This window comes from Lonchura striata, chromosome 8 (genome assembly GCF_050655825.1).
Source record: "Lonchura striata isolate lonStrDom1 chromosome 8, ASM5065582v1, whole genome shotgun sequence".
In the NCBI taxonomy this organism is placed as follows: Eukaryota; Metazoa; Chordata; class Aves; order Passeriformes; family Estrildidae; genus Lonchura; species Lonchura striata.
In genome coordinates this window covers 1,517,211-1,539,032 of record NC_140710.1, presented here as the reverse complement: position 1 = coordinate 1,539,032, position 21,822 = coordinate 1,517,211, and the positions used below count along the sequence as shown (strand labels likewise).

At 43.5% G+C, this 21,822-nt stretch overlaps 2 protein-coding genes and 1 long non-coding RNA gene across 10 annotated transcripts in view; 2 read left to right on the top strand and 1 right to left on the bottom strand.

Annotated features, from left to right (window-relative positions):
• Nucleotides 1-829: 829 nt before the first annotated feature.
• DNAI4 (dynein axonemal intermediate chain 4) lies at nucleotides 830-18,520 on the bottom strand. 2 transcript variants are annotated; one of them, XM_085586094.1, is made up of 17 exons: nucleotides 18,460-18,520; nucleotides 15,920-16,037; nucleotides 13,771-13,844; nucleotides 13,011-13,093; nucleotides 12,720-12,867; nucleotides 11,684-11,823; nucleotides 10,857-11,015; nucleotides 10,146-10,310; nucleotides 9,278-9,498; nucleotides 8,074-8,160; nucleotides 6,900-7,051; nucleotides 4,868-5,025; nucleotides 4,602-4,723; nucleotides 3,487-3,585; nucleotides 2,880-3,106; nucleotides 1,864-2,017; nucleotides 830-967 (listed from the first exon to the last, which is right to left on the bottom strand). In XM_085586094.1, exons 1-17 carry the CDS (start codon nucleotides 18,480-18,482, stop codon nucleotides 923-925), a joined length of 2,175 nt encoding a protein of 724 aa, XP_085442220.1. In that variant the 5' UTR covers nucleotides 18,483-18,520; the 3' UTR covers nucleotides 830-922. The 2 variants fall into 2 exon arrangements, with proteins under 2 accessions (XP_085442220.1, XP_077641661.2); XM_077785535.2 differs by having other exon boundaries at nucleotides 830-2,017.
• Nucleotides 10,972-13,777, top strand: LOC146766721 (uncharacterized). The gene is made up of 2 exons (XR_014956992.1): nucleotides 10,972-11,111; nucleotides 12,722-13,777. It is a non-coding gene; the product is annotated as an uncharacterized LOC146766721 (long non-coding RNA).
• Nucleotides 18,521-18,592: 72 nt separating the features above from the next.
• The window catches only part of MIER1 (MIER1 transcriptional regulator), a 36,629-nt gene continuing 33,399 nt past the window's right edge, over nucleotides 18,593-21,822 (top strand). For 3 of the 7 annotated variants that reach the window (XM_021535583.3, XM_085586096.1, XM_085586097.1), the window contains exon 1: nucleotides 19,729-19,940. In XM_021535583.3, coding sequence (XP_021391258.1) covers nucleotides 19,932-19,940 — 9 coding nt within the window. In that variant the 5' untranslated portion in view covers nucleotides 19,729-19,931. Of the gene's footprint in view, nucleotides 19,100-19,195; nucleotides 19,477-19,728; nucleotides 19,941-21,822 lie in introns of those variants that run through there. The other 4 variants (XM_021535584.3, XM_021535585.3, XM_085586095.1 and 1 more) reach the window with 4 other exon arrangements.

Below are 21,822 nucleotides of genomic sequence, written 5' to 3'. Positions count from 1 at the left end.
GGAGGAAATTTCTCAATTATATGGTCAGAAATTCCATTTTAAGGACAAAATACATGAGGAACTTTGGAGATCTTGAGTCCTTCCTGGCACCACAAGGATTTTCCAGCGCCATAAAGTCACAGGTAATTGATTTTCACTGCGTGCAGGGTGGGTTATGATGTGTTACAGAAAGCTTGTTTTTTAGCAGTAAGCAAACAGCCATGGGCATGAATGGAAAACACAGGGTGTATTTTGGTTGGATTTACAATAATGATTAACAAATGATTCACCTTAACGAGTGTCTTTCCTTGAAACACACCAAGATGAATTTTATGTCGGGGGGAAGTTTGCGTGTCCCCTGTCAGATGTGCAGCACACAGAAGGAAGTGGATGTTAATGCAGCACAAATGATCCTTAATTCGGTGATGTGTTTGAGTGCTGGGTGTTTATTGTCAGGATAATGAGAGGCTGCATGTTCTGGATCTATAAAATACACGTTTCCATACGTAATGTGCTCAGCAGCTTGTGCTTAATCGCTCCTCTGGAGATGCTCCCTGTTTCCTGTGGGCAGGAAGTGCCTGGAAATCCTCCAGCTGGGTAATTTTTTTTCTGTTTCTTCTGCTCTGCCCCCCAAAAAAAGCCAGCCTAGGCAGCCAAACGCTGCCTGCTTTCAGCCCGAGGAGAAAAGACCTCGGGGAAAAAGGATAAAGGGATAAAGTCCCAAGGAGAAAAGACTGCAGAGACCTTTCCATGATCAGGATTTCAGAGAAGGGCCCCATCCATGAGCACTGGTGAGGAGACTTCCAGGAGGAAATCGAGGCCGTTTGAAAGAAGTTTCTAAGCAGTGTGGTTTCAAAGAGAAAATTTATTGATTAAAAAACATAACAAGTTTATGTTCTTACTACAGCAAGGGTTTCTGAAGGAGAAGGGATATCAGCTACTGTTAAACAGCACCAGCAGGAGCAACAATGTCACACAAGGAACCAACCTGGAAAACAAGAGGAAAACGAGCTGATTCTTCTGTGGAATTCTGTTAATGCTGGAAAAAAGCATTTTTTGGCAGGCCAGGTTGGGTTGCATTTGTGCTGTCGTATTTGACAGCATGCAAACCTTTATCTTGTTTATAAATGAAATTAATTTCCAGTGGTGTGGCAGCAGAAGAGCAGGAACCACCACCTTTTAAGCGGGTGCTGGAATTGTGATCCCACCTATTGCAGTATTCCCTCAGTGTGGGAGCCCAGGGCATCCCTCTGGCTGCCCTGGGACCCTGGCAGGGCTCAGGAACCCCCTGGACAGAGCCCCAGAGACACTGGCTGTGATCTCTGGCCATGGAAAAGAGTTTTCAATCTTACAGGATCAATTACCAGCTCTGAGTGTTTGATATAAGCAATAATTAAGTGTGGCATGGGTGCAAAAGTAAAATTTTAGGATTCTAGATGAGGGGTCCAAAGGGGACAAGCTGGAGGAAATTGGGTGTGCCTTGTCCTTTTTCTCCTTCTTCATGCCCTCCATGTCTCACTGTGGTGTTGGCATTTTCCTGTTGGTTCAGGCTGGGGACACACTGTCCAACGTAGGTGACAGATATTGGCACGTTCTTGTAAATCCAGCCCAGGGAGTTTCTGGTATTTAATGTTTGTCACATCCCACTGAGGGCAGAGCCCCACACGCTGCCCTGCAGGACAGAGCTGGGCAGGGCAGCAGAACATGTGAGAGATAAACAGAATAAACAACCTGGGAACCAGCACAGACCAATGATGGCTTTGATTTGGCAGTGGGGCTGACAGACAGAGACTTTTACCATCTCAGAATCATTTCAATATCACAGATTCTGACACCTGGGTGGGTGTTTCCCAGGATTGCCTTGCCCCCTGAGCACAGCCCTACCTGCTGGGCGTTGGGGACAGCCAGGCTGTGCAGCTGCCACACCCCCACCTGGCCACGGCTGTCCCCCAGCAGCAGGCACTCGGCGTTCCTGGCAAACAGGAGGCAGCTGAGCTTCCCTTCAGGGCTGGCAGCACAGGAGAGCACGGGCTGGAAGCTGCAAGCCAAGAGTTCATGGGTTCCATGCATTTATCAGCTGAAAGGCTGCACAGTTCATTTTCTAGGTTAGCTCAGAAATTGGGAAGTGAGGCAGCACTTGGTTTGGGCTGTGCCAGGAGAAGAATCCCAGCTGCTGTTAACTAAGATACTCTGCTTGCCTAAAATCTTGTCCTGACCTGGAAAGTGGTGGTTAATATTTTTTGTCAGATGAATAATTTGCAGGATGTGGCAGGGCTCTGGATCCACCAGGGCTTCACAGTGCCAGTAACACAAAACCCAGAGCAGCTGGACAAGGTCACAGGTAAATGTCATCTCAACTTCAGACCATCCAATCTTTACCAAAGTTGCTCAGGTTTGGTTTTAGTCCTTCTAACTCTGCCACAATTTCTGCAGAAAAAGGGCAGATTTACACTTTATCAGCTCCATGAGGCACCCAGCTCCTTCTCTTTTCACCCCACATCTCTGGTGAGCACCATCTGCTTTTACACAACAGAATCACAGAATAACGAGGTTGGAAGAGACCTCTGAGATCATCAAGTCCAACCCATGCCCTGACACCACAATTAAACTATAGCACCAAGTGCCAAGTCCAGTCTTTTTTTAAACACATCCAGAGATGGTGATTCCACCTCCTCCCTAAGAAGACAATTCCACTATTTTATTATTCTTTCAGTGAAAATTTTTTTCCTAATATCCAACCTAAACCTTCCCTGCCGTAGCTTGAGACTGTGACAAATATTCCAAAATGCAACAGTTTGAGCGAGCCAATGTGGTGCTGTAACAATCTGATAAAAACACAGGTGAGGTAATTAATGTGACAATTAAATTTCAGAATCTTCCTTGAGAAGAGTCCTACTCACATGCTGACACTCAGATCCCAAATCTCCACCCTCTCCTCATTCACTGCTGCGAAGACCAGGGCAGATTGTGGAGCCCACTTGATGTCGTGAACAAAAGCTGTGACAGAAGTGAAGGTTAGCAGGGGCCTGTGGGAATCCTTGTGCCACAAAAGGATGCTCCAGTCTGCAGAGCAGCTCAGGAACATGTCTGTGCTCGAGGGATTCCAGGCAACTTTGTACACGGGGCCCTGTGTGGAGAGAAACAAAACAGAACTTGGTGCTGCTGCGGAGCTACAGAATCTCTTCTAGAGCTACCCAGCCTTTCTCCCACAGGTGAGACTATTTAACTCTACAGGACAATCAGATTTCTGATTGCTGTCTTAAAATAAAGCCAGAGTTAAAGCTTTAAAACAGTTTCTAGTACCAGTTTTAATAAATTACTTGAAAAAATCCTGACAGCATAGAAAGTAATCCTGTAAGACTGTGATGCTTTATGCTATGGGAATTAATTCCTAATATAAGAGAAGTAGTTTAGGTTTCTTTTATTGCAGGTGTTCAGTAAATATAAGCAAAGATTACATTTCTGAGATGAGCAGTTCCTGCTGTCCTTGTTCACAGTGTCACTCACCTTATGGCCTCTGTATGTCCCCAGAATCTGCTCCTTGCCTGAGCAAGAGCAGCAGTAGATGTGGCCCTCTTCTGTCCCAGCAAGAAAAACATCAGAATCCTGAAAGAAAGGGAAAAGTAGCCTGGGCTGGATGAATTTATCACTCCTGCAGAAATCCTCCAGGGCTGGAGGAGTTCAGCTCCAAGGAGGAGCTCCTGTGAGTGGTGGGAAAGTGGAACCACAACGTTGAACATTTGCTGAGTGCATTCTCCAACAATGCGCAACGTGCCGGGGTTTGACTCCTGAAAATCTTGGATTTTCAGCAATCCATGTGGAAAATGAAAGAATTTTTTCAAGAGCTTGGTGGAGGAAGGGCTCAGCTGGATGAAGAGAAGCTCAGCTGAGCTGAGTGGGAGGTGTTGGACAAATTCTGCCAGCCTTGGCCATCACACAGAGGGGAATTGCCCCGAGGCCTGCCCAAGGAAATGTGAGTAACGTGGCTGGGAGTGATGCCTGAAGTTTGAGCTTTCCTATTTTCCAGACTCTGCACTGCATTGGTTTATAACTCTGAGCTTCATATAAAGTGTTAGCAGTTCAGTCAGACAGAACAATCCTTTTCTAGCTCAGAGCCAAGGAGACCACTGCAGCTTCAGGCCCAAAAAGTGCAAACAGCAGGGAATGGAGGAGAGCAGACTGGGAGGGTGGGGCTGCATCACCTGGAGCTGGAATTGAACAATTAACCCAAATAAATGGACCAAAACTTATAAAAGTATGGAACTCCTGACTCAGAGTCCATCTTGGTGTAGAGCCTTGGCCAGGCTCTTGCACTGCCCAAGGCATAGACTTTGAAGGGCCTTTAATAAAATCCCTTTAATAAATAAGTATTCCTTTAACACTGTCTAGCCTCTGCTCCAGGCAGCCTCTCTAAGCATCAGGACATCATTGTTTTACCATTTCACCCATTTGGGGTAAATCTTAGTTGTCAGAAAGCAATTTATTTCAAAATAGACATGCTTTAAATAGCAGCACCAAGGCCCTGGCTAGCTCCAATTAAAGCAGCTCCAGCTGAGCATCCCACCTCTGCTGCAGAGTTTTCCTGGCTAATGCTCCAGCCAGGATGGGCTTTCTGAGCCTACCTCTGGGTGGAAGTCGAAGCACAGGCCAGCTGCCTGTTGTGATATGGGACCTTCACTCTTCCTTTCTCTCTCACCTGGTAATTTTTTCTTCCCACTTTCCGTTCGCTTGATTTTCATCACATCTGTGCAAAGAGCAGGAGGTTTTGTCAAACAGGACTGAGGAACTCGTGCTGCTTTGGGGTGCCCAGCAGCTCTGAAAGGTTTTGTGGGGTTGCTGGTGTAAAGGATGTCAGCTGGAGTCAAAGGGAGCAGTTTCAGGTGCTCACCAGAGCAGTCCAGCCTCTGCTGAATGAACCACTGGGTCACTCTCCCATCTCCTGAGATGCACATCAGTCTCTCTCCTTTGTCACCTGCTGCTGCACCTCTGTCCTGTTCCACCCACCTCAGCTGCCACACAGGACCTTTGTGTTTGTTTAGGGATGCACTGGGACAAAAAAGATACACGTGGTAAATCAGAGATGAGAAAAGATAAGACAACAAACAAAAATAATTAAGCTTCCACTTTGTAATGACTGTTAACTCTTATAACAGAAATGCTTAGCTTTTTTTTTAAAATGTTTATATAAGAAATGTTTAGCTTTTCTTTTTAAAAAACGGTCTGAACATTGGTTGTTTTCTCCAGGAGAATGTTTCCTTATTCAACATGTTTGATAATTAGTTTCAGGGCACTGCTTACGTGCTTGCACCATGAAATCAGTCTGCACCTTGCAGGAGAGACCTGGGGAGCTGCCCTTAGGGCAGGTGCCCTCCTCATCACCCACCCATCCCCTCTCTCATTTTCTTCTTAATTCCTGCTCAACCCCTACTTTTGCTGATATTCTCTCTAGTTTTAGCAAGAGGGATGTCCTGGCTTGTAAGATCAGCATGTATTCTATTTGCCATCTGTTGGAGGTGGGGCAGTTTTCTTATCTCTCCAAGAACAGTGTCTTCTGTTAATGGCCATTAATGACTCCCTGCATGGCTGGGAAAGTTCCATCAGCCCATTGGGAGATGCTCCGCCCAGAGGGAGGAGCCAAGCATTCCTACCTGCATAAAATCAGCATTTTTGGGACACCAGAGCAGCCCTTTGCTGGATTCCCAGAGGAGCAGCTTCTTCCCTGCTGGATCCCCAGAGGAAGACCAGGCCCAGCTACTCCATCCCCAGAGCTTCAGAGAAAACTCCACCCTTCTCCAGATCCCCACTCCAGCAGCATTCCATCTGCCACTGCAGGAGGAGCAGCCACCATTTCACTGGATTATTCCCAACACCCTGACTCCTCAGGGTATCAGGTTTCTGACTCTATTTTTGTTTATACTAATTACAATTTTATTATTATTTTTATTTAGGTTTTTTTTTTCTAGTAAAGAACTGTTATTCCCATTCCCATCTCTTTGCCTGAGAGCCTTTTAATTTTGAAATTGTAGTAATTCGGAGGGAAGAGGTTTACCTTTTCCATTTGTGAAAAACTTCGTTAAGAGCTAATCACTTGATTTTTAAAAATTTTAAAAGTTTAATAATAATAAAATTGTTATAAAAATAGTAATACAATTAGAGTAATAAAGTTTAGAGTTAGGACAATTGCAAGATAATAAAAAGCAAAGAATTACGGACGTCTGGATGCTCTTGGACACTAAGTCACGAAAAGCATCCCTTGTGAACAAAGGAATCACCTTAAACCAATACACTTGTTGTATATTTATACATCCTTCATGGTTATGTATATATTTTATTCTAAACAAGAAACTCTGTTGTACATTAACTGTTTCCTTTAATCCCTTGGTGTCTTCGAGTCTGAGCAAGGCCTGAAGAAATTAGCTTCTTCTGATAAAAAGCCATAAATTCCTCTCCTTTGGAAGATTCAGGTGCTCCTCGAAGTGAGTATTTCATTCTTAAAAAAACCCCAAACTTTCCCCACATACATAGTCTCTATTTTAACATGTTGGAACCTAAAACTACATTTAACACACTATGTAAGAGAATTAATACAGCATAACTTTCTAACATCACACATATAATATTCACTGTAACATTTGCGAAAAGCCACTGATAAAATGTGCATTTTTCACACATTTCACAGGAGGCTCTTGGCATCCTTCACAGACTCCTGTCTTTTCAAACTAAGACAAGGGATCAGAGAGCAAGCCTACCACTGGTGTCCCGTAAGGATTTACGTCGCAGGGCTGGGATGCCCCAGGTAGGACACGGAAAATCAAAGGTAGGTGGGGGTAAGGAGCTGCAGCTCCTGAGAGGCTGAGGGAAAGGCTGGCCCTTCCCAAGCCTGCGGGCTCAGGGCTGGAGGAGGTGAGCTGCAGCCTGACCTGCTGTCCAGCAGCGCGGCGTCCCCGCGGCTCCGCACGTCGTAGATGGCCACGCGCCCATCGGCCGTGCCCACTGCCAGCAGGTTTGGGCTGGCCAGGGAGAAATCCACAGCGGTGACGCCGTGCTCGCAGCGGAAAACGCGCTCTGGCCACTGCCCAGGAGAGAGGAACAGCAGAGTTCTCAGCTGGGTGATCATTTACCTCGGTCTTGGCGCTGGGCACTCGGCGTCTGCTGGAAAGCTCGAGTGATGGTGGCCACAGTGTGGGTCTGAGATTCAGTCAAAGAAAGAAACTGAGAGTTTCTAGACAGGCAGAAGCCAGGGAAAGAGCTGGAGAAGAATGTAAATAATTCTTTATCTCCTTGTTGTTCCTTGTTTATAGTTGAGTTCTAGCACTGTGCATCACGCACTGTACACCAATGGTGCGTGTTGTTCTCACTTCAGGACCAATGGAGTTGGTCCTCACGAAGCTCTGTATAAAAGAGCAGTGGATTTTGAATAAATGGGAATTTTACTCTCAGGAATTGGTCCTCACGAAGCTCTGTATAAAAGAGCAGTGGATTTTGAATAAACCAGAGTTTTACTCTCAGCAGCCTTCTGATCAGAGTCTCCTCATTCCCATCCTGCCTCGACAGCCACAGGGACCAGAAATGATTCTATGTTCTGATTGGCACCATGTATTACTTGCTACAACTGATAAAAAGATAAAGATTGGGTGGAAATATGACACTGGAAATAAGTTAGGTGAAGCTACTCCAAACCAAATATATAAAAATATCTGTGGTGACAGCAGAGAATCATTAGAATATTTGGTGTTCTAATGATGCATCAAAGATTTGACTCTGCCTGGTTTAAATTAGTTTAATGCAGTTTTGGCCAAGAGAAGTTTGTAGCAGAAATCAAACTGGAATGTTGTAATTCATAGCAATCAGATTTTTTTTACTGGCACCCTTTGTAACTGAGATTTCCAAATATTGTTTTTAATGGCTGCTTTTAAAAGGATCCCTTTTCAGATTGATCTGCAGAGGTGTAAATATTACAGCTATAAAATCTCCTCTTTTATTGACAGCGTTGCGAGAAGTTAAGAGTAAATAATTGTAGCTAAAAGGGAAATAAAGCAGAAATTGTCCAGAGAAAAGCAGATTGCAGGAAAAGCAAACAAAAGGGCTCGTTACCATGGGGTTCTTCAGTGACCAACAGCAAGCCAGGCCTTTCTTCTGATCCCGAGAAACAAACTCCCTGTAACCAACTGCCAAGAGATCCTGCAAGCACACAGCAACAGCAAGAGCTCAGCAGGACATTTCCAAAGGCACCTTTGTGTCAAGGCAAAGTCTGGAATAACAAAATTTCTCTACTATGCAGGAGATACTTTGTTCTATAATCATATTTTAATGTGCATTATTTAATGGAGTACTTCTAATTTTCCCCTCGCAGGGTTAGGTGCAAAAGGAGCTTCAGAGAGCACCTCAAACTCCTGGCTTTTAGCTTTCCACAGTCCAGGGAATTCCCTTCATTCCTTTCCACAGGCAGAAGTAAAAACCAGCAACCTTTAGCCTCCAGCTCCAGTAATTTTTCTTTTCTTGCACTCAACAAGTAGTTTGAGAGTTATATACCAAGTAGTTTGTGCATTTTAAAAGTAGCTGATTGTTTGCCATGTATTCTAAGACTGAAATCTCTAAATGTGTCTAACTTTTTAATAGCTGGACATTTGGTGCACTAAAAGCATTAAATGGTCTTTATTTCCTCTCTTTTTTTTTCTTTTTTTTCCCCTCGCTGGGTTTCTGTTTCTCATCCTCAGCTGCTGTTTACCTCTTTTCCATTAATTATTTTTGTTTAATAAGTCACTTCTGTTGGGAAAACTGAGCTTTACATGACCAGTTTTAGGGAGCTTTGCCTTCTGTGCTGTTATTGTGCATTTTATCCTTAAAGTTTGAGGAATTCTGCTTTTTTTGGGAGAAAAAAAAATCAGATCCCAAACCTCCACCCTCTTCTCATTCACTGCTGCGAAGATGAGGGCTGGTTAGATGAGAAGCTGAAAGCTTTTACTTTCTCTCCTGCTGGAGAGAAAGATGTGGTGTCTAAACTACCACAAATAAACTCCATCAATGATAACAAAGTTCAGCAGCAGGGGTTAAATTTCAATTTTAGAGCAGACCAAGTCTATGAACACTGCTGCTCGGGGTAAACTGGAGCAATTAATGAAATCCTGGGCCAATTAAAGCTATGCTGATCCAGGTGCAGGGAAAGCAATAGATCAAAGCAGCAAGAGTGAGGGACTGGATCCATCTTTGAGATGCAGCCCCGGATCAGGAGTTTATTTTCACCAGCAGTAAACTGGTCCCAGTCTGTGGCCAGCTCAGGAATGCTTTGTGGACTCACAGGGTTCACCTTGTTCCAAGCCATGCTGCTCACGCTGTGAGCCCAGGTTAAATCACACTGGTAGGACCAGAGCTGCTCCAGCCTGGGGCCTGCCCCCTCTGCTGGGCTCTGAGCTGGCTCTGCTCCTTCCTCCTGCTTCTCCTCCTCCTCCTCCTCATCCTCATCCTCATCCTCCTCATCTTCATCTTCTTCCACCTCAGTGTCCGAGGTAACAACAGGTTCTAAAATGTACAGATGCAGAATGTGAGTGGACATATTTCACTTACCTAATTATAGGTATCATTATATAAATATAAATCTAACCTATATTATATAATATATATTATTGTATATAACCCATATTATTATCTATAACCTATATTAGGTAACCTATATTATTATATATAACCCATATTATTATATATAACCTATATTATTATATATAACCTATATTAAGTAACCTATATCATTATATATAGCCTATATTATTATACATAATCTATATTAGGCAACCTATATTATTGTATATAACCTATATTATTATATATAACCCATATTATTATATATAACCTATATTATATAAACTGTATTATCATAGGTTATATCTCACCCTAATTATTCACACCAGAAGAAAACTTTGCCCTTTCAGCAAATATTTTGCAGGGTTAAAAAAAAAAAAAAAAAAAAAAAGTGAACATTTGAGGAATTAAGACATCCTAACTTCTTAAAATGTGACTAAAATTGGCTGGGGACAGAGCAGACAGCTGGATTGGGCTGGAGTGAGCCAGGTCTGCTGCAGGTGGGTTGAGCTACCCAGGCAAAAGTGAGGGATTTCTGTGGAAAATTGGGAATTTCTGGCTGGGAAGAGGGTACTGAGCAAGGAACAAACCTATGAGGACAGGAATCTGCCGATAAACTGTGAGTTTGGGTTGGAAAATGTTCTCCATGAGAATCCTCTCCATGACAACTAAATCCTGCTGCAGCTTTGCTGAGGTTAGGATTGCTCCTGGCTGGCATTCCTGCTCCTCGTGGCTCCTGGCAGCAGCAGCACTCTCTGCAATGGAGATGGAAGAAGCTGAATTTCAGAATTGTGGGATATTCCAAGCTGGAATGGATCCACCAGGATCATGGAGTCCCCTATACTGCCTGAGAAGAGATAAATGCTTTGAACATGATAAAACTTCACACAGAAGGATCGAGGTGAAAGAATTTTCCTCCACCTGCGAAGAGCAGAGAATTAAAAAAAAAAAAAACAAACTTTCACTGTGAATTTTTTCTTCCTGTAATTTTCTTTTCTTATACTTTTATCCGTTATCATCTTTTCTTATTATAATTTCCTTATCTTTTTCAGATACTTCTGGAATTTTTCACAAATGCTATTTTGCTTCTCCTTTTTAAAGCAAACCTTGTCCCTGAGTATTTATCTTTATTTAAGGTGATTTCTGAAGGCAGTGTGCAGAGAAGTGCAGCCCTATTCAAGATTCTTTAGCAAACTCTCTTGCAGGTTGCAGGCAGAGTTTTCCAGGAAGTTTTCCCCACAGATCCCAGGGATGTGCCTGGTTCAGGAGGATGAGAACAGGGCAGAAATGGGAAATGTTACCTGTGGCAGAAGGGACAGCCACAGCCTGAGCGTGCTCTTCAGCTGTGGGAGACTTTCTGCTTTTCTCTGCTTTTGGGCTTTCGGGTTCTTCTGTCTCTGCAGGTTCTGCTCCTGAGGCAGGCTGTGAACTCTCCAAATCCCACGGAGTCACCATCACCCCTGGGAATGAATTTCCTGTCACACAGGGCTCTTCTTTTGGTACATGAATGCAGGGAGCTGCTGGGCTGGGCTGTGGAACCACCTCTGCTTCCAAAGGTCTTGATATTTGAACTGATATTTCTCATTTAATGTTTTGATTTCATCTTTTCATTGCTATCTTTTACAAATTTACAGAAAAGGCTGCCTGTGCTTAATAAGAATCATGAAAGCAGATAAGATAACTTTAAAGTTCCTCCTCTTGTGTTACTGCTGCAGCTCCATCAGGGTTTTTTTGGGGTGGCTCCCCTTGAGCAGGGTCAGGTCCCACCTAAAACTTGCCTTGATGTGCTCAGGGGCTGGAATGAGCCCTGCTGACGCCACAAAAAAAGTGGCAAATAGCTTTTCAAAACAGATTATTATCTACTTTTGGGCTTAATTCCCTCATTTTCCATACACTAACACAAAGGGAAAGTGTTTGGAACAGCATTCCCTATATTTTTTTTGGCCTCTTACACACAACAATAACGTTCCCTGGCGGTGTTAATACCAATTTTATTGCAATGGATCCAGTGTTCCAGCACTAAATTCAAGATTTGGGAAGGGCAGAAAAGGCCAGCACAGCCCACACTGTCCTGCCTGCACTCAGAGCTCTGGAGGTGGGAGTGAAAAATCCCTTTTGTCAGGTTTACCTTTCTCTGCCACAGTGATGGTCTCACACTGCACTTCCTTGCTTTTGGCAGCCCCAGAGATGGTTTGCACTATTTTTTCTTCAAAGTACTCACTGCCGATTTTAGCCTCGCAAATCTCTGCATAAATCTTATTCCTCTCCCTGGAAAACAAAGGAAACGCTGGCTGGTGACTCCCTGGGAAAATCTGCCTGGAATCCTCCGTGTCTTTGACAAGGAGCTGATCAGGAGAGGCTTTCCCATGTCTTCAATGTCCTGCTTTTTGGAAATTTTGTATATATACATACATACATACATACATTTAAATAAATAAATAAATATATATACACACATATACACATATATACATATGTATATATATACACATATATATACTATGAATATTAAATTTGTATTGTATAATATTATATATATAAAATATAATATATAAAAATATAATATATAGTGTGTATGTATAGTATATATACTATAATAATAATAATATAAAATAATATAAAATCATAATAATATATAATAATATATATAGTATATATATACTATATATACTATATAATACAATATATACCAATACGATATAATAGAAAAATATATAATATAATATAATATAATACAATGTAGACATAATAAAATATTTACATATCATATCATATGGTATAATATGGTATAATATGGTATAATATAATATAATATAATATAATAGAATAGAATAGAATAGAATATTATAGAATATAATATGGTATAATATGGTATAATATAATATGGTATAATATAATATAACATAATATAATATTATAGAATATAATAGAATATAATATTATAGAATATAATATAATATGGTATAATATGGTATAATACCATATAATATTGAATAATGTAAATATACTAATAACATTTTTACATATAAAAATATATTTTATATATAAATATTCTATATTTATATATAAATATATTATATATATGAACAATATATTTACAGCCAAGATACTTTAACACCACAGATACTGCTTGTTGCAAATATTGAAATAAGTTTGTGACCCACAGGACCCTCGGAGCCTCCTCCGCCTCGGTGGACAGCAGGGCCGTTGGCAGGTGCAGCATCCAGAGCGTTCCCGACTCCGACAGGACCATCTCCACCCTCTGCTCCAGCTCTGCCTCCCTCAGGGCTGCCTGCCCCTCCTCCTGCACGGCTGGGGACGAAGCACAACCAACAGACAGCACCTCTGCTGCTCCAAACCCACGGGAAAATTCCTTGTGGATAGCCCTGGGCTGGCTGATCCCACAAGACGGAATGGGAGATGGGAAATCTCTAATTATTGGCTGTGGTTTTTACCAGACAACATCAAAGCTGCGTCTTGTTGAGGTTCTGTCTCATCTAAGCCAGGCTTGGTTGTTGATGTGTTGCTTCCCTGTGTCCTTCAGGGGCAAGAAACAAGCAGAAATTGTCTCAAAAAACCAAAAAAAGTGTTCATTTTCTGGAGGTACTTTGTATTTTTATGTCATTTTTTAAAGTATATTGTTCCTGGTTGACATCCCAAGCCCTGGGATTGTCCTTTGGAACAGCCAGCCTGAGAAACATGGCAAAAAAAAGCAATCTTCATCTCAGAAATCAGTGTTTGCAATTGCAACTATAAATTGTAAATAACTACAATTATTCCTTACTGCATTTTGATCATGCTCTGGCTCAGGATTTTCCATTTCAAACACCAGTAATTATTTCCCTTCTCTGCATGACTTAATTGAGTTTGTCAGCCCAAAGTCTTTTGCTTTGTTTTTTCCCCTCCGTGCTGGATGTTTGTAAATGAAAGTGTAGTGAAACAAAATTTAGGAGTTTTAACTCCTATTTTTTTTTTAAGACCACTTTTAGAGGTGGATGCACACAATCACAGACAGGTAACTTGCTTAAATATTATTAAAGCAGAGAAATTTTATTTTGGTAGTTGAACTGATATTTGTAATGTTTTATTACTTTGCATAAAAAGTTGTCTGCACTTACTAAATACCACTAAAAAGATGAAATATTACAAAATACGTAATTTACTTTTTATAAAGTACTTATAACGCTTTATTTTTTAAAATAAAACTTCTCTTGCCTGGGTACAGCAGCGTTTGGGTCTGGCTGGAAGAGGGGACGGGGTGTCACATTCTTCCCTTCATCATCAAAAACCTGGAGAAAAATTGAAATAATCAGGATCATTTCCCTTTGTTCCCAGCCAAGATTAGGGAGGGCACTTGGAAGGGGTTTGCTTTCCTGCAGGATCACCCCCAGTTTTTTGGGATTCTTTGGGAAAAGCCACATTCCTGTCACTGTCACACCCAGCTCTGCTCCTCCCTGTGCCTTCTCCAAGGTGAGCTATTGATCCTGATCCATTCCCTCCAATTAACAGAAGAGCCAAACTAATCAGGTGAGTAATTAAACATTTTTAATGTTGGGAATATTTTAGTGCAGGAAGGGCGCTCAGGTGCTTCCCTGATTCCCAGGTTACCTTGGGGGAATATTCTGGATTTTGGGTGGAGACAGGAGCTGCTCCAGCAACAAATCTCAGATTAGAAATGTTAATTATTAGAAATGTTAATTATTAGAAATGTTAATTATTGTCAGGCTGGGGCTGCCCCATCCCTGCCAGTGCCCAAGGCCAGCCTGGAGCAGCCTGGGATGGTGGGAGCTGCCTGCCCTTGGGAATGGGATGGGCTTGGAGGTGCAACCCAACCATTCCAGGCTCCAAGGTCCTTCCCACAGGTGGGTTTGGGGCTCTTCCCACTTTTCCCAGGGGTACTCAACCATTCCAGGGTTTCTGAGATCCTTCCCACAGGTGGATTTGGGGCTTTTCCCACTTTTCCCAAATATGCCCAATCCAACCAGTCCAAGGCTTCGTGGTTCTTCCCACCTTTCCCAACCCAACCATTCCAGGGTTTCTGAGATCCTACCTGCGAGTGGATTTTGGGCTTTTCCCACTTTTCCCAAGGATGCCCAACCCAGCCATTCCAGCTCTTCCCACCTTTCCCAACCCAACCATTCCAGGCTTCCCACAGGAGGATTTGGGGCTCTTCCCACCTTTCCACCATTCCAGGTTTCTAAGATCCTACCTTGCAAGCAGATTTTGAGCTTTTCCCACTTTTTCCAAGGGTGCCCAACCCAAATATTCCAGGCTCCATAGTTCTTCCCACAGATGGATTTGGGGCTCTTCCCACTTTTCCCAACCCAGCTATTCCAGGGCTTTTTGGTTCTTCCTCAGATGGATTTGGAACCTTTCCCAAATGTGCCCAACCCAAACATTCCAGGGCTCCATGGTTCTTCCCACAGGTGGATTTTGGGCTTTTCCCCACTTTTCCCAAGGATGTCCAACCCAACCATTCCAGGACTTCCCACAGGTGGATCTGGGGCTCTTCCCACCTTTCCTAAATGTGCCCATCCCAACCATTCCAGGGCTCCATGGTTCTTCCCACAGGTGGATTTTGGGCTTTTCCCCACTTTTCCCAAGGATGTCCAACCCAACCATTCCAGGACTTCCCACAGGTGGATCTGGGGCTCTTCCCACCTTTCCCAAATGTGCCCATCCCAACCATTCCAGAGCTCCATGGTTCTTCCCACAGGTGGATTTGGGGCTCGTCCCACCTTTCCCAACCCAACCATTCCAGGCCTACCCACAGATGGATTCCCAGCTCTTCCCAACCCAGCTATTCCAGACTTCCCACCATTCCCAACCCAACCATTCCAGCTCTTCCCACCTTTCCCAACCCAACCATTCCAGGCCTACCCACAGATGGATTTGGGGCTCTTCCCACTTTTCCGAACCCAGCCATTCCAGACTTCCCACCTTTCCCATCCCAGCCATTCCAGGGCTCTCCAGCTCTCCCAGCTTTCCCAACCCAACCATTCCAGCTCTTCCCACCATTCCCAACCCAGCCATTCCAGCTCTTCCCACCTTTCCCAACCCAGCCATTCCAGGGCTCTCCAGCTCTCCCACCTTTCCCAACCCAACCATTCCAGCTCTTCCCAACTTTCCCAACCCAACCATTCCAGCTCTTCCCACCTTTCCCAACCCAGCCATTCCAGGGCTCTCCAGCTCTCCCACCTTTCCCAACCCAACCATTCCAGCTCTTCCCAACTTTCCCAACCCAACCATTCCAGCTCTTCCCACCATTCCCAACCCAGCCATTCCAGCTCTTCCCACCTTTCCCAGCCATTCCAGGGCTCTCCAGCCCTTCCCAGTTTCCCAGGCTGCTCCTGGACCGTCTCACCTGCAGAGCTCCCTGGCTGCCCACCGGGGCCCTGCTCCCGGTGCCTTTTCCCTGGGAAACTGAGGAAGCCGTGGAAGTTCTCCGGGAACTCGGGGCTTTGGTGGCTCCCGGCCCCGCCCTGGAATCACCACATTGTAATATTTATATTTGTAAATATCAAATTATTACCACTATAAAGGATCTGAACCATTTATAACAGAGGATTTTTATTATTTCTTCAATATTTAATATATACTAGAAATTAAATATTATGTATAATATAATATAATATAATATAATATAATATAATATAATATAATATAATATAATATAATATAATATAATTAATATAATATAATATAATTCTATAATATACAATTATATAATATATAATATATATTTAATATATTATATATATTATATATAATTTTTAAGAATCTAAACCACCACATGGTAACATTTATATTTATAAATATCAAATTATTACCATTATAAATATCTGATTTATAATAAAGGATTTCTATAATTTCTTATATATTTGGTAATATATAATCTATTATATATTTTAGAGGATCTAAACCATTTATAATAAAATATTTTTACAATTTCTTATATATTTTTAATAATTACTTATAATTACCAATTATTTGAAAGGATTTTAACAATTTTTAACCATTTATAATAAGCGATTCTTATAATTGATTATATATTAGCAATTATTTTAAGGGATTTCAACCTCTTAAAGGATTTTACTATTTCTTTTATCATTTATTACACACTACCATTTCTTATAAATTATTTCAACCATTTATAATAAAGGATTTTTACAATGTCTTATATAACTTATTATAATACATTAATAATATGAATATAATATATTAATATTACCCATATAATAATATATTATATTAATGTTGATTACATTATTATTACTACAATATTTATATTTATAATATTAATTATAGTAATATATCAATAGTATCAATACATTAATATATATCACCAATTCTTTTAAAGGATTTTAACCATTTATTACCATTTATAAGAAAGGATTCTTACAATTTCTAATATATTATAATTCATTATAAAATACCAATTATTTTAAAGATTTTTTAACCATTTATAATTTATTATATATTGCCAATTGTTTTAAGGGATTGCAACCTCTTATAATAAAGGATTTTTACCATTTCTTATATAACTTGTTATTTATTATCAATTATTTTAAAGGATTTTAACAATTTTAAACTCTTTCTAATAAAGGATTCTTACAATTTCTAATATATTATAATTTATTATAAAATACCAATTATTATAAAGAATTTTTACAATTTATAAGAAAGGATTTTTATCATCTGTTATATAACTTATTATTTATTACAATTATTTTAACGGATTTTAACTATTTATAATAAATGATTTTTATAATTGATTATATATTACCAATTATTTTAAGGGATTTCAATCTCTTAAAATAAAGGACTCTACTATTTCTTTTATCATTTATTACAATTATAATAATTATTATTACAATTTATAACATTACCAGTTATTTTAAAGTATTTAAACCATTTCTAATAAAGTATTATTATAATTTATTATATATTAACCATTATTTTAAGGGATGTAAATGATTTCACAATCAATATAATAATAAATAAAATTCGTTTAACATTAATTTATTTATCATAGACTATTCTATATTATGGTCCATTATAGAATGTAATTTGTTACATATGATAATTTATTATGTATTATCAATTATTTTAAGGGATGCCAACCATTTATAGTACAAGACTGTGGGATTGAAGCCATTTATTGATTATAATTTATTATAATTTATAATTCATTATATATCAATAATTATTACAAAGGATTTTAACCATATATAAGAAAGGAGTGCAGCCATTTTTTATAATTTATTGTGCACAATAATTAATTACATATTACCAATTATTGTAAAGCATTTCGACCATTTATAGATAGGGCTTTTACAATTTATTTATTACAACTACTTATGCCTTATAATTTATTATAGCATGTAATTTATTATAGAATGTAATTTATTATAGAATGAAATTTATTGTAGAATGTAGTTTATTAGAGAATATAATTTATTATAGAATATAATTTATTACATATTACAATTCATTACGTATTGACCATTAAATTAAATAAAGGACTTTTACTACTGATTTATTATGACTTATTATAGAATATAATTTATTTCATATTACAATTCATTTAATGCTGCCTTTTATTTTAAGGGATGTAAACAGTTTATAATTCAGAATTTTGGCCGCCTATGTAATCCATTAAATATAATTTAACATTACAGACTATAACGTTACATATTACAATTTACTATGTATTACTGAGTCTTTAAGGGATGTAATCCATTTATACTAAAGGAACTTTTCCCATTCATTAATTATAATTAATGCTCTACTATAATTGGTTCCGTGCTATAATTTATCATTGATTTCCAGGCGTTTTTAAGCCTTTAAAGCTGTTTCATTTCCACAATTTCGAGGCTTTAGGCCCGACCCGCTCGCACTCACGGCGCAGGCCGCGGCCCCGGCATGGCGTCGCACGGTTCCCATGACGACGCCGCGCAAGACGCGCCGCGGGGATTGGCCGCCAGCAAAGGCGCCGCTGATTGGTGGCGGCGCGGCGCGCGGGCCGCGCTGTGCTGGCGGCCGCAGCCCCGGGCCGTGCCCGGCGCCGGTTCGGGTCCCGCCCCCGCCGCGGGTTCGGGTCCCGCCTCCGCCCGGTGTCAGCGAACCGGCGCTGCCCGCGCCCGCCGCCGGCTCGGCGCTGCCGCGGGGGGGTTTCACCCCTGAGTCAGCAGAGGCGCGCCCGCCCGTTCTTTCGCCCGCCGTGTGAGGCTTGGGGATGCGGCTGCTCGGCGGAGGCGCCGGGCGGGCGTGAGCCGCGGGCTCCGCGGGGACACACGGCCGAGCAGCGTCCCGCGGTGCCCTCGCCGTGACACGGCCGCCATGCCCGCCGGGCGCTGCCCCGCGCCGGCCCCGGCACGGCGCTGAGCCGCGCAGGTGAGGCTGCAGGGAGGACGCGGTGAATTACCGCTGCTTGTGCATCTCCGTGCCGCTTTTGCGGGGGGCGCGTGTAACCGGGAGCTGCTCTGGTGTCACCCGGGAGCCTCACGCCCAGCAAGAGCCCCCGTTGAGGAGACATCCCCGCGTGAGTACGGGGCCGGAGGGTGTGGGGAGCGGCAGCGCGGAGCGGGGCGATGCTGCGGGGCCGGGCCGGGCGGTGTAGGGGGCAGCGGGGCGATGCTGCGGGGTCGTGAGGGGCCGCGGCGAGCGGGAGCGCAGCACCGGCCGGGGCGTGGCCTGCGCGCGGAATGAGCGCGGAGGGGGCGTGGCCTCCGCCTGATTGATAGCTGGGGGCGTGGCTTGCTCGTTGAGTGACGCGGGGGGCGTGGCTTGCGCCGAATGACATATATGGGCATGAAGCGCCTCGGAGGGGTGGGGGCGTGGCCTTGCGGTTTGAGTGACAGGCGGGGATCGTGGCATCGCTGACAGGCGAGGGGGCGTGGCCTGGGCGTTGAGTGGCAGGTGGGGAGCGGTGTGCGCTTTGATTGACGTGTAAGGAGGTGGCCTTAGACTTTGAGTGACAGATGAGGCCTTGCCTGTGCATGGAGTGACAGGCGAGGGCGCGGCCAAGTGACAGGAGGGGGCGTGCCCTCTACCCTGACTGACAGGTTGAACCGGCGCTATATAACACGCGAGGGGGCGTGTCCTCCCGTTGACTGACAGGTCGAACCAGCGCTCTATAACACGCGAGGGGGCGTGTCCTCCCGTTGACTGACAGTCGCGGAGGGCGTGGCCTCCCCTTGACTGACAGCCGCCGCGCGCGCCCTGCCCGCTTCCCGCGGTGCGCGGTGACGTCGTGCGTAACGTGGCCACGCCCCTCCCGCCCCGCCGCCGCTCCCGGTCCCGCCGCCGCCGCCGCCGCCGCTCCCAGCGGCGCTCCCCGGCGATGTGACCCTTTCCCGGGAATACCAGCGATCATGGCCGAGGTGAGAGCGGCCGGCGCCCGCCCGGGAACTTGTTGCGCGGCGCCGCAAGTTTGTTGCGGGGAGCGGAGGCCCGCGGGCACCGGGCGGTCCCGCCCGCTCCCCTCAGGGGCCGTCCCGGGGGCTGAAGGGCCCTGAGGGGAGCGGGCGGGACCGAGCGCGGCGCCTCCCGGCTTTTATAGGGGCGCGGATGCGAAAGCGCCGCTTTATTTCCTTTAAATATCTTTTTTTTGTAATCGTTAAAACAAAGGGGAATTGCTTAAAAGGTGGCCCGGGAGAGCTTTTTGGTGGAATTCCCGTGGACTGGGGGGGTTATCTGGGGATAATGGGAGTTAGGTTGCGGGATGTAATATGATAATGATAGGGAAATAATGGGGAAATGGAAAAAAAATCCTCTTTATGGCAGGGTTGGGTTGGTGGGGGTTGGATTTGCCCGTCCCTATAGGATCGGCTCTTTCCCGTTCAGGAGGGGAATGGGGACTGATGAATGGATATTCCATGAAGTTTTCCTCGAATTATCCCCAGCTCCCAGTCTCGAGGCTGTTTGCTGCTCCAACAGTACTGACAAATGCGTTGGAAATTAAAATTTGAAAAGTGTGCTTTGGCAAAGTAAAATTTGTGGGACAGGTGTTGCTCCCGGGGCAAGCTGGAAGTGTCAGGATCGGATTTTACAGACGAAGCTTCTCCCCTTGAAATTCCTGAATGCATGGGGGTTTTCCCTTAAATCATTTTCACTTTTCCTTCCAACCCAAACCATTAATGGAGCAGTCTTCCTGTTGTTGAGACAACACGTCCTGAGCTAATCTTAGAAGTTCTAAGAACCTGCCTGGGTAGTTTTGTATCTCCAGAGGGAATCACAGATCCCAAAAAATGTGGGTTTGAAACCCACTTGTACAAAGCTGGAGACACAGTGGAGCCTTTGCTGTGGGCGTCAGGACATTGGGCTGGAGTTTTTGTCCATTTTTTCAGGAAGTAACCCCAAATTTGTCCATTTTTGTCCATTTTTTTGGGAGTATCCTGTGGCAGTCCAGGTGTGTCTCTGTCACAGGGCAGGGAGATCCCAGGGATGTGGGGCTGGGCACCTCTGGCTTTGCTCTTGTGGGTGTTGTTCAGAGGCTGAGGCCTCTGCTGGGTGGCAGCCTCGTAGCACACTCAGAGGTTTCATCTTGGCTTTTTTGGGAGGTGAATTCCTCGTCCTGTTTGGGGTGAAGGGTTTGATCCACCTGTGGATGAGTTCAGGAGCAGCTGCGCCTCGAGTTCATCCCCAGGAAACTGTTGCATCTGCATGGAGAAACAGTAATAATATTTAAAAATTGATTTAAGGTCCTGGATAAAGTTCCCAGCTCAGTTTGTCCCTGCCCCTGGCAAAAAGTTGGCACAGGATGGTCTTTAGGGTTCCTTCCAGCCCAAACCATCTCAGGATTTAATGAATTTAGGAAATACGTAGGGAACAGAGTGGGAATTCTCCTTAGCATGGCATTTCCTCGTAGCCCTGGTGTCAGCCACCAGCCTGGAGGAGCTGCAGATGACCAAAACATGGATGGGAAGGTGGCAGACTGATGGTGCCTCTTTCCCCTCCTCCTGTCCCGCTGGAAAACCTGGTGCTGACTGTTCTGAGGGGGTGCCCAGGAGCTCATCCTGCCCTCAGGAACAGCCCTGGAGCGTTGTGTTGTGGAGGATCAGCGACAGGCACAGCCCTCCAAGCCCAGTGGAGCCCTGAAACTTGTTGGGTTGCACAGGAAGGCTCTTCAGAAGGCAGGGCTGGAGGCCAGAAAGTGAAACTAAATTCACCAAAAGTGCTGCTTCACTTTTGCAGAAGCTATTTGAACACAGGACACAGAAAGGGAAAAAAAAAAAAAAAAAAAAAAAAAAAGAGATTTTGACT